This window comes from Rhincodon typus, chromosome 31 (assembly GCF_021869965.1).
Source record: "Rhincodon typus isolate 14 chromosome 31, sRhiTyp1.1, whole genome shotgun sequence".
In the NCBI taxonomy this organism is placed as follows: domain Eukaryota; kingdom Metazoa; phylum Chordata; class Chondrichthyes; order Orectolobiformes; family Rhincodontidae; genus Rhincodon; species Rhincodon typus.
This window is the reverse complement of record NC_063362.1, coordinates 2,117,871-2,130,311: the sequence shown is the minus strand read 5'-3', so window position 1 is coordinate 2,130,311 and position 12,441 is coordinate 2,117,871. Positions and strand designations below refer to the sequence as shown.

The window sequence follows — 12,441 nt, the reverse complement described above, 5'->3', positions numbered from 1 at the left end:
CAGGAGAGGAGAGTTATCCCAATATCCTCTGGGAGAAGATTGGTTCACAATGCCAGGCAGTGTTCTCCAATCTCAGGGAAGGTGAGGCAATAAGGAAATGGAGCTTTAATCAATGAGCTCTCCCTGCCTCTTTGCAATGGTCGAGCAGCAGTTTATGTCACTTCCCATGCAGTCTGCCTGCACGATCTTGATATTTCCTTATCAACCTGTTCACAACCTGACACACCTCTGGAGCAGGTGGGACTTCAATGTGGGGCTCCTGGCTCAGAGGTAGGAACACTACCAATGTCACAAGAGCCTGTACAATCTGAACGGCATTAAACAATAAACAAATAGCACTCCCAGGGTTCTTAATTCAGGTCCCATCAAATGAGCAGTTCAAAGGCAGATCCATTTCGTGCCTGTTTTTGCAATTTCCAGTTTGGGAATTTTGGGAATTGTTTAATTGTCACCCATCACTTAAATCTAGTTGTATAACTTCTTCTGACAGCTCTGCAATTACTTTACTGATGACTTGGACTGAATGGTCAGCTCCCAACGTAATTAAAGTTCTGTTACTAACACGCTGTCAGCCACAATGCAATTAGTAGCAAGAAAACCAGGAAGCCTTGTTATACACCAAATAACAAACACAGCCGACATAAATTTTGTAAGACGACACACAAGATGACAGGCTGGAAGACTTTCAATCATTCACACTGCTGCAGAGAACAGAATTAATGTCGATAGTTGGTTAAACAATTCTTAAACTGCTATTTAACCTGTAGACTGGGAACATACAGACAAAAGACAGAGTGCAGCAGACTGGAACAAGTGGAAGCTACACAAAGCCACAGCACTGTCTACATTCAGGAATTTAAATTGAAGCCCACAGTGAAGCTGAAATTCGAAGCTACTCACTGGAAAAGGTTCAGCCCCCTCCTGTATGACAAACCCTTCAATGACATGGGTCAGGATCTGTGGTTTGACAATCGCCTGGGGGGGTTTGTTCTCTGTGCTCTGAGGCACACTTGCAGTTACAGATGAAGTTGTGTTGCCATTCCCGGATGTCATGGTGGGGGCAGGGCTGGTGTTCTTTACATTAACACTCTCTGGAACTTTCCCTGTGATGGAAGAAACAACACAGTGTTACTACCAAAGAATCAAAATGCTACAAACAAGGGATCTTCAGCAAAGTTTAGATCGGGGAGCACACCCTATCGCTCTGCAAGATCTGCCAACACTATATAAATGGTGGTGTTCTCTGGAGCTAAATCAAAGGTTTGGCTGATGCTGCTGAGATTTATTCCGGTCCATTTTCTAGATACAGTGAGCTGGTAATGGAGGGAACCATGTGAAAGCAGACTGCTCTGCACTCCGACCCTGAGTAAGGGGCTGGTGCATTCACACTCAATCCCAAAAAGAGTTGAGCTTGTTGGCTGTTGCTGTTCCCAATGCTACAACAATGACTAATATTAGTTCTTACAATTGATGTGCTCTGGATTGTCATTAAGTCACAAACTACATCAAGGACCAGATCTTGCAGTTGTGAGGAAGGTGAAACCAGCAAACGTTCATCGCCTCTGAAACGGATAGCACCCTCTGGAAGCTGCACACAGTTATCAGCAGAAATTCAAAAGTTACTGCCAGACACTCTGTGCTTGCCCATATGGCGTGCTGTTCACAGAATTGTTAGTGTCGAAGCAGGCCATTCAGGCTGTTGTGTCTACACCCGCCATGCTTCTCAGTCTGCAATGGGAAATCATGGAACTGGAGCTCAGGCCTACTATAAAAACACTCGAGAAAAATCACACCGTATTTATTCGTTGTTTTGTGCAATGTGGCTTTGTTGCCCATCAGTAATTGCTGCTGAACAGAGCAGAAAATGTCCTTCCCTAAAAAGACCTTAAAGTCACTAAGGTTTTAGGGTAAATTTGTAGCTCGAGTTGTGGATGTTGTGATTGGTTAGCTCCGCAGAACAACAAACCAGTTCAGCGAGCCAACCAACCACAACAAAGACTTTAGTGAACCAGCTTTTCTCACAATTAATGATGATTTCATGAGAGCATCACAGAGACTTGCTTTTGTTTTAATTCCAGGTTATTTTTAAGTTAACTCAAGCTGCCATGGTGGAATTTGACCTCAGAACTGTGAACCTCTGGTTACTAGTCCACCATCTCCCCCTAAAATTGCTGATTGAAATGTAACTAGGTTTTTAATGTAATGCAAACAAATGCCAGGCAATGACCAATCTCCAACTAGTGCGAACCTGAAACATAGCACCTTGACATTCAATGACCATCACCATCATTGAAATCTCCTATTAACGATAAGCCTCATGGTCGTTAATCAGATACTGTAGAACATAGAACAGTAACATGCCCTTCAGCCCACCATGTCTGTGCTGACCATGATGCCATTCTAAACTAATCCCATCTGCTTGTACATGGTCGCTATCCCTCTCTTCTCTGCCTGTTCATGTGTCTGTCTAAATGCTTCTTAAACATTGCTGTTGTATCTGCTTCTACCACCTCCCCTGGCAGCACATTCTAGACACCAATCACCTTCTGCATAGAACAAGCGTTCCTTGCACATCTCCTTTAAACTTGCCCACCCTGGTAAAGCGACCATCTACCCTATCTATGCCTCTCAATTTTATTTACTTCTATCAGGTTGCCCCTCAACCTCTGACGTTTTAGCAAAACCAATCCAATTTTGTCCAACTTCTCCCTATAGCTAACACACTCCAAATCCAGGTAGCATCCTAGCAAATCTCTTTTGCACCCTCTCCAAAGCCTCCACATCCTTCCTGCAGTGAGGCAACTAGAACGGCAAACAGTACTCCAAAAGTAGCCTAACTAAAGTCTTATACAACCGCAACATGACTTGCTAGCTTTTACATTCAACTGATGAAGGCAAACATGACATGTGCCTTCTTTACCACCTTATCCACTTGTGTTGCCACTTTTCAGGGAGCTGTGGACTTGCACCCCAAGATCTCTCTGTAGATCAATGCTCCTAAAAGTCTGTTTACTGTATACAGAGTTGGGCTGTCTACATTTTGTTTCAAGAAACCCTCCTGGATGCACCTAACAAATTGTGCTCCATCTAAACCTATGGCACTAAGCAAGTCCCAGTCAATCTTGGGCACCCTCTATAACAACTCTGCTGTTTTTAATTCTTCCGTGATCTGCCCACATAGCTGTTCCTATATTTCCTGTTGGCTATTGGGAGGCCTTTAGTATAACCCCATTATGGTGACTATACCTTTCTTATTCTGAGTTCTACTCATAAGGCCTCACTGGATGAACCCTCAGTACAGCGGTGACATTCACCTTAATGTGTAATGCAACTCCTCTACCCCTTTTACATCCCTCTCTATCACACCAGAAACATCCAAACTCTGGAACATTGAGGTGCCAGTCCTGCCCTTCTCTCAACCAGGTTTCTGTATTGGCCACATCAGCATAGTTCCACGTTCTAATCCAGGCTCTAAACTCATCTGCTTTACCGGTCATTCTCCTTGTACTGAAATAAATACATATCAGACTGCCCCTCCTGCTGGTTCATTAATCTGGGCACTCCATATGCTGACCTACCGCTCTGGTTCCCACCCTTGTGCCAAACTAGTTTAAACTCTTCCAAATGACACTAGCAAATCTCCCTCCAAAGATATTGGTGCCCCTCCAGTTTAGGCGAAACCTGTCCTTCTTGTAGAGGTCCTTTCTGCCCTGGATGCCATCCTAATAATCCAGATATCTGAAACCCTCCCTCCTCTCCCAGCTCTTTTGCCGCATATTCAACTGTACTATCTCCCTATTTCTGGCCTCATTAGCATGTGGCACAGGGAGTAATCCCCAGATTACAACCCTAGAGGTCCTGTTTTTTATCTTTCCACCTAACTCCCTTTTCAGGGGCTCATCTCTCTCTCTGCCGATGTTGTTAGTACCAATAAGGACCAGAACCACTGGGTTGCTCACCTCTTCCTTCAGAATATCCCGTGGTTGCTCAGAGTCATCCTTGACCCTGGCATCAGGGTGGCAACACTTTATCCTGAAGTCTCTCTCAGTCACAGAAACACCCATCTGGCCCTGATGATACAGAGTGCCCGACACTAGTGCTCACCTACACTTTGACCCTCCCCATTATCTAACAGTACCAGTTGTGGTGCCACTGATCTGGCTGCTGCTGCTGCTTTCCTCTGAGAGGCCAGTGACCCCCTCAAAATATCCAAAATGTTACACCTGCCTGAGAGGGACTGGCACTGTGGGTCAACCTACAGCACATGGACTGTAGCGGTTCAAGGCTGCAGCTCACCGCCACCTTCTCAGGGGCAAGTGGGGACTAATTGCTGACCCAACCAGCAATGTCCATGTTCCTTAAATGAATACAAAGAATCATAATCGTTTTTGAACAGCATCAGTACCTGAATGAGAACCTGAGTTTCATATTTGCAGAACACCACATTTCCTCATGACATTTACATTTCATTTTTAATGTTTACTTTCTGTTTAAACAACTTATTTCAATTTTATTGAACTTTAGCTAGAAGTGAAAAGATCAGTGCTTTTACTTCTTGTTTGATATCTGAGAGAATACTTCAATATGATGTGGCTGTTCCACAGTTGCCGTTAACACCTAGCAGGGCCCCTTGACTTGGAGACAGATTTGGAAAAAAAACCGAGTAAGTGGAAGACATTAGAGACCACAAGGTTGAAATGGGCAGGTTTCTTCACGATCTGCAGCTAGTGTTATTCTGGCTGACTGGGCAGTATCTTTGTCCCTGTTCCAGACTGGTGTTGAGCTACCAGTGTTGCTGTCGCTGCATTTGTCCAGGTGAGTGATGAGGAGTTTAATCCCACTCCAAACACAAGGCTGTAACTTAGTTCTGGTGCAGGTGTTTACAGGTTTAGGCACTAAGCCACTCAAAGACCAGCGCTCTGACTTAGTAATGGTGCCACTGTTAAAATGTTACAAGCAAGTGGTTTCCTTTTCCCTGTCGGGCTCAGACCAGGTTAAAATCCTCTGGAGGATCTGAGGAAGGGTCACTGGGCCCGAAGCAATAACTCGGATTTCTCTTCACAGATGCTGGAGAAGCTCAGCAGGTCTGGCAGCAAACTCTATTTTTGTTTGAGGTTAAAACCCTCCTGTGCTGCCTAGCAATTGACTTTGTCGGCTCAAGGAGTGTTTGTGCCTTCTCCAGCTCTGGACCTACTTTCCCTCTTTACTGAGGGCTCATAACATTGAAGAAGTATTTAGATGTGCATTTACAATGCGAAGGCAAACAAGCTATAGTCCGAGTGCTGGAAAACAGGGTTAGAATAATTGTTTTTGACCAGCCCAGACTTGATGGGCCAAAGGGTCTTTTTCTGTAGATCTCCATGTCTCCTTCGCCACGTCGCCACCTCACTCCAACTGGAAAGACAGTAAAGTTGAATTTCAGAACCAGCCTCATGGAGACTGCAGCAAGTTTGAAAGGGACGGTATTTACCCTGGACAGGGTGAATCTAATTGAAACCAAACATTCTAACCAGCGTCCCTACCATCCTCCTGATCAAAAATCCTGTGGCTGTAACACCTCAGTGAGCAGGTGATGGGGAAAACACTGCTTTCAGGCCGCAGGAAGCTTCAAAATGCAGAATGACTGTCCACCGAGGCAGTGTAATCCCATCAGCGCAATACAGGTACACATTGGCCAAGCCCCACACACTCTGCTTTCTTATACCAGGGACCCAGAGGCTGGACAGATCACTGCAGGGCAACAATAACTAGCATTCATATAGTGCCTTTGATGCTTCCAACTGAACAGGAATATCATCAAGTGGCATTTTTGATTCCGAGTGATCTCAGGTGGGGTGTAGTAGTAGTGGTTGATTTTACAGAATGTCTTGACAGCAAGAGTGAGGTAGAAAGGGATCGGGGTTTACGGAGGGAATTCCAAAGCTCAGGCCCAGATAATTGAAAGCACACCTCCAATGGTGCAGACATTAAAATCAGGGACACTTAAGAGGTCAGAATTGGATGAGCACAGGGAATCTGGAGGAGATTGCAGAGAGGTTGCGGGGTGGCGGGGGAGCTGGGACCACAGAGGCATTTGAAACCAACAATGATGAGTTTAACATTGAGGTATTGTGAGAATGAACTTCCAGAGGAATTGGCGGATGCGGATACACACAGTTACAAAATGTTTAAAACACATTTGGATAAGTTTAGATAAGTTTGGATAAGGTTTGGAGGGATAAGGGCCAAGCACAGGCAAGTGGGATCAATTTAGTTTGGGATCATGTTCGGCATGGATTGATTGGATGGAACGGTCTGTTTCCATGCTATATGACTCTATGACCATGAGAAGGTGGTAAGTGGAGGTCAGCAAACATGGCAGAATGAGAAAATGGGACTTGTTGAGCTGTGTTAGCACCTGGGCAGCAGCACCTTGGAGGAGCTCAGATTGAGGGAGGGCAGAATGTGGGAGAACAGCCAGCAGTGCACTGGAGGAGTGAAGGCTAGAGGACATGAGTTTCAGCAGATGAGCAGGGGCAAGAGTGGAATTAGGATATGTTATGGAGGTAACTTAAGGAGTCTGAATGATGGAATGGGACAAAGGACTTCAGATGCTGGAAGCTAAAGTCAATAAATGTGGAGCTGGAAAAGCGTAGCAGGTCAGACAGCATCCGAGGAGAGGGAAGTTAACATTTGGTGCTGTAATGTCCTAACGAAGGGTTTTGACTGGAAATGTTGACTTGCCTGCTCCTGAGATGCTGTCTGACCTGCTGTACTTTTCCAGCCCCACATTTGTAAAATGATGGAATGGTCATGTGGCTCACCAGAATGTCCAGTAGCAATGAGCTGAAGCAGGAAGCAGGGTGAGCACCCCATTAGAGGGCTGGAGGCTTGGCCACTGTTCCAGGACAGAGGTGACTGGCTTTAGCTGCTGCGTTAGCCTCACCTATCCAAATCTCCGGTTTCTACAGGGTCTGCATTAAGCTCGCATCTGGCTAGAAAACAGCAGCAACCTCTCAAGAAAACAGGCTTCTCAATGCTGATCGCTGATCCCCATTCCAACAGGCAATGAGGCTCTCATTAAGACAGACTGGATCTTCATTTTTGGTCTTGCCAGATTCTTTGACTGCTTTCAAGATCCTCCCACCCTCTGCACCAACCCTGGGAGCAGCAACATTCAGGAAACATTAGCTGGTAACACTCCTGCCTTGAAACAAACACTTCCAAGTTCAAAACCTGATTGAGGGCCTGAGCAAACAATCTGGGGTGCATTACTATGAGATGATTGGGCAGTCAGAACTGCTAATGTTCAGATAATGTATTAAATCAAAGACAAAAATCAAGATACTGCAGATGCTGTAAATCTGAAATAAAAACAAAAGTGCTGCAGGAACTCAGCAGATCATACTGGACGTGAAATGTTAACTGTTTCTCTCTCCACAGATGCTGCCAGGCCTGCTTAGTTTCTCCAGCACTTTCGATATTAAGTCAAAGCTCAGTTTACCTGATCAGGTAGAAGCAGGGGGTCTGATAGCAGGGTTGGAGTCACAGCAATACAGCATGGAAACAGGCCCTTCATCCCAAACTAGTCCATGCTGACCATGGTGCCCACTCAGCTAATTCCAATTGTCCGCATTTGGTCCCTATCCCTCTAAATCCTTCCCATCCATGTAGCAATCCAAAATGTTTTTTAAATGTTGCTATTGTACCTGCCTAAACCACTTTCTCTGGCAGCCCATTCCATATACACACCACTCTCTGCGTGAGGAAGTTGCCTCTCAGGTCCTTCTTAAATCTTTCCCCTCTCACCTTAAACCTACGCCCGCTAGTTTTCAATTCCCCATCCCTGGGAGAAAGACTATTTGCATTCATCCTGTCTATGTCCCTCATGATTTTACACACCTCAATAAGGTCACCCCTCATTCTCCTGCGTTCCAAGGAATAAAGTCCTATCCTGGCCAATCTCTCCCTATAACTCGGGCCTACTAGTCCTGGCAACATCCTCGTAAATCTTCACATACTTTCCAGTTTAACTATGTCTCTCCTATAACAGGGTGACCTTGGCCCTGACCAATATTGCTCCCTGGACCAGTACCAACACATAGATTCCTTGGTCAGTAACACTGTCGCTCTACACTGTCTGTGGCTATTATTTAGCCAGGTCTGGCAGGTTTAGCAGAGACTGAGTGGATCTAGGGAGCGAGTGATGTTCGTGCATTCATTCGGTAAGATTTGATTGGGGGTGTATATATAGGCAGGGGAACAGTCAGTGGGGCTGGGGTTAATGGGAATGAAACTCTAACCAGAAAAGCCTTGACACTAACCAACATTTTGACTTGGCCTCTTCGACCTGTCTGTTTCCTCTCCACCCATCTTCTCCTCTATCCATCTTCTATCCGCCTCCCCCTCTCTCCCTATTTATTTCAGAACCCCCTTCCCCTCCCCCATTTCTGATGAAGGGTCTAGGCCCGAAACGTCAGCCTTTCTGCTCCTATGATGCTGCTTCACCTGCTGTGTTCATCCAGCTCTACACCTTGTTATTTTGACTTGGATGTTTCTCAGCAGGAGCTTCCTGTGCACAGATTAACTGCAGTACTTACAAAAGCAGATGAGTTCTCCATCATGGACTCCATGATGCCCTGATAAATATTTACCCCTCAAGCACCACCTGAAACAATGATCTATTCGGTGTGTGCTACATTGCTGTTTGTTGGAACTTCCTGCGTACAAACTGGTTGTTGTGCTTCCTACACGGCAAACTGACTTCCCTTCAACAATGTACATCATTGGCTGTAATGGAACACCCCGAGATTGCAAAGGTTGCTATAAAAATGCAAGATAATTAAAATTCTCACTTGTCCTTCTGCACCACTCTCCAAACAGGATGCTGCCCCTGCAGTCAAACAGCAATTGTCATCAGTGTTGCAATGCAGAAGGCCAACATCTTGAATATATTTGAGGCAAACAAAAATTTTTTACAGTTGTGAACTCAGTGCTTGAGTGTCTCAGTTTAATGTTCATTCAGAATGCTCCAGACACAAATCTGTCCCTGTCAAGATCCCAATCTGGTAATGATTTGGGTCCATACTGAACTCTCGGATTAGAGGGAACATCACATCAGCCACTGCATTCAGAAGCCCAAGTGCATTGGAGGTTACAGGAGTCATACTTTTGATTTAATTTACTGTTGTCACATGTACCTGCCTATGGTGAAAAGTTGTGTTTTGCGAGCACAACAGGCAGAAAAGATACAAGGACATACAAATCACAGGATGTTTAGACAGAGCGAGGCATACAGAGATATTCTGTTTGGGGATAAAAAACACAAGATAGACATTGGGAATATTGAAACTCTCCCTTATATTTACATTAAGTTGTTACTATGCAGTAACCTGGTGAATCAACTACCAGAATTATATCCAAATTTATAAGTTCAATGACACCCACCTTCACTTGAGGATTTCTAACAATTGCTCCTTTGCTTCAAACTAAAATAGAATAACTGCACCACAAGTTTTTTTTTAAAAAAAGCAGATGGCAGGACAAGAATTCTCGGCATCACTTTCAAAAGATACAGAGGGAGGTTTGCAGTGATAGTGAAACACAGGCAATAGCCAATAGGCAGTCCCATCTCAACATGCTGTGCCGTGTTTGAAATCAACAGAAATAGGATCCATGAGAGACCTAGAGAGAGAGTGGCTGATTCACTACCTACTGCATCACCCCCCAAAAAAGTCAACATTAACTGCCTCGGCTTTTTAATGCTACACATTCCCAGATCAGGAGTTTGAGTCACAACTGATAGAGAGTTGGAAAATTCCACTCATATTGAGCATAACTAATGTACAAATCTTTTGTGGGAGGTGGTTGGTGAACACAGTAACTCACCAGAGTGTATAAAGTGACAGTGGGTTTGTTCACTTGCTCAGCTCTGTTCCCATCATTCTTTATCGGTTTCTTATTTCATTCTCTCAGTTGCAGCTCTTTCACAAACAGGCAATCAGCGGATCCTCAAAAGCCATCTTTTATACCTTCCAGTGAATACTCTCTCCTTCAGCTTCAAGCAGCAACGTTTGGTAAAACGATAAAGTATTTCCAGCGAACTCCACGATCTGCAGCAGGTCACAAGATGCCCATCTGTCTCCAGTGTTTCAGAACACAGCGATTTATTCAAAGGGGCCGGGGCTGCTAACTTTAAGATGTGCTGTTTTTAAACTGAATTGAGCAGCTGCAGGAAGTTGCTGTATGACACTAACCGAGCTGGCTGTTTGCTTAGCCTCCAGTGCAGGCCAGTCCAACCCAGATACAATCTGCCCATCCACAGATGATCAGTCAAGCTGAAAGCTGCACCAATCAATGCATCCACCACAAAGTCTCGTTTCACACATCACAGTGACCAAAAGGGGCTTTTTGATCTTGCTGAGTCACCAAGTGTGGAAATGTGAGCAGTTACTATTTTAAGAAAATACAATCGCGAGCTGTAGTCCCGGTTGCAGTCAGAGACAGAGGAACGATGATGACAAGTTGTTGCAGTCAAAACCTTCCCCTTCTTTCCTACCACACGCACACACACACACACACAGAGGTTAAAGTAATCGCCTCTCGAAGCGGGCTGAATGGTTAACACACAGTGCCATGCATGCGGCTGCTCCTCTCTGCAGGAGCAATGGCCCTATTCCTGCAGTTTGCCGGCCCTTTCTCACTCTCTCTGGGCAGCACGGCTTCCAGTGATCGCAGCTGCATGCAAATGAAGGCACAGTGCTGGGCTCCTCCACTACTATGGCTGGAGATACAGTGACCTCCTGCTGTGCTGCCGGAGCAGGTTTGGGTGGGGGAAGAAAGAGTGGGGGTCGAAGAGAAGCCCAGTGGGGTTTTGCACTGTACTGGAGAACAGGTGTTTGTGCTGAAGCTTGCACAAGCAATTACAAATCTCCCGAAGAAAAATGTATGCAGATCAGGACACGGTCATAAAGACAGTGCACGGACTAGAATCTGAACAGTACCCTCCCCTCAAATTAATTGTAATTAGTGCAAACCTTTTGGGGAAAGATTGATTCCCTGTCAATGCGGATGGTGTAGGTGGGGCCCTTCGTCCTACCCGAGCAACTAATTTACAATCACCGGCTCCAAAGAGGAACCAACTGAAAAGCGAGCAGCAGCTGGTAGTTAGTTTCTGCACTTGCTCTGTTAGCTGATTTACAAATCAAAGCACGGCAGACAATAAATGCTCATTCGACACAGGCAAGGAAGCAAGAGATAGTCCCAAAAGGGAAAGCAGCGCCAAAAGGTGCAACTCCAAGACCATGGCTTCAATTCACGCCTCCTGGCTGACAGTGAATCGAATCTTCAACACCACCCCCCCACCAATTCCCCACCCTCTCCCATTCATCTCCCACCAGCACTGCCGCAAACCACAAAGCTTTAAAAATCAGACAAAACAGATTTGCTGCAACAGATTCTCTTTTCTGTTGAAAGAATACGTGCAGGCGACAGGCCATTGTGTGCGCACTCGGTTTACTGTACAGATGGTGCTAGATGAAACAGACGTGATGACCAGCATCTCCGAGTGCCCAGCTGGAAACACACTCTCTCTCTCTGTGTCTGGCGAGTACAGGATACAGGTTGGGCTTTGTCTATTAACCCCAGGGGAATATTGCACCCAGAACACTGCATTTCCTTCTTTAACCAACAACACAACCTTTATAGACAGGCATTAAAACAGAATCTTGGCAAGACACATTTAATCATCAGCTCACTGCACACCAAATTAATTCCTTAAACTTCTAACTGAACTGCTTCACTGTTCCTGATCTGAGGTCAGGGAAAATCAGTTAGCAATGCTGCTCTGGATTGACATCTTGGGATCGGTATTACACAGAGTGTGTTTGTGTAGTGTATCACCTGTTGTGAGCACAGAGAGAGAGAGAGAGAGAATGTAGGTGTGAGTGGGTTTTGTGAGCAACACTGTTCACATGATTGTATGTGCTGGTGTGTAGCAGATGGACTGTGCTGTGAGTTACGGTTGGACAAGGCCATGATTTCCCTGTGCAGCCTCTGTACAGTCAAACATCAGAGAATGCTCACTCACCTTCTCAGCACAGGTCAGAGATTGGCCCCTTTCTCAGAAAGCACCAGGCAGCTTGGGACTTGGAGCTCAGTTGGAGTCCCTACTTCCAGGATGAACGGAGAGAAGGCAAACAAGGAAAAAAACAAAATGGGAATACACACAGCACCAGATGGTGAGGGTACATCGATGCAAAGTGCATTAAGATCAGATCAGTCTGAGAAGTGGGACTTGACACTGAGGTACCACAGCAATATTGTAATCAATGCAGCTTTGAACAAGGCACTCAAACTTACCAAGCATCGCTTAGATATTATTACTTTCATAATTGCTACGAAAACCACATTGACGTTGTCCCTTTAAAAAAAAAGTCCCGAGAAAAACTGATTCACAAAAAC

General features: G+C 45.3%; 1 protein-coding gene across 6 annotated transcripts in view; it reads right to left on the bottom strand.

Annotated features, from left to right (window-relative positions):
• Positions 1 to 12,441, bottom strand: part of LOC109919684 (polyhomeotic-like protein 2) — a 248,175-nt gene that overhangs the window by 17,935 nt on the left and 217,799 nt on the right. For all 6 annotated transcript variants that reach the window (XM_048614915.1, XM_048614916.1, XM_048614918.1 and 3 more), the window contains exon 8: positions 901 to 1,103. In XM_048614915.1, the coding sequence (XP_048470872.1) occupies positions 901 to 1,103 (203 nt within the window). The remainder of the gene's footprint in view (positions 1 to 900; positions 1,104 to 12,441) is intronic.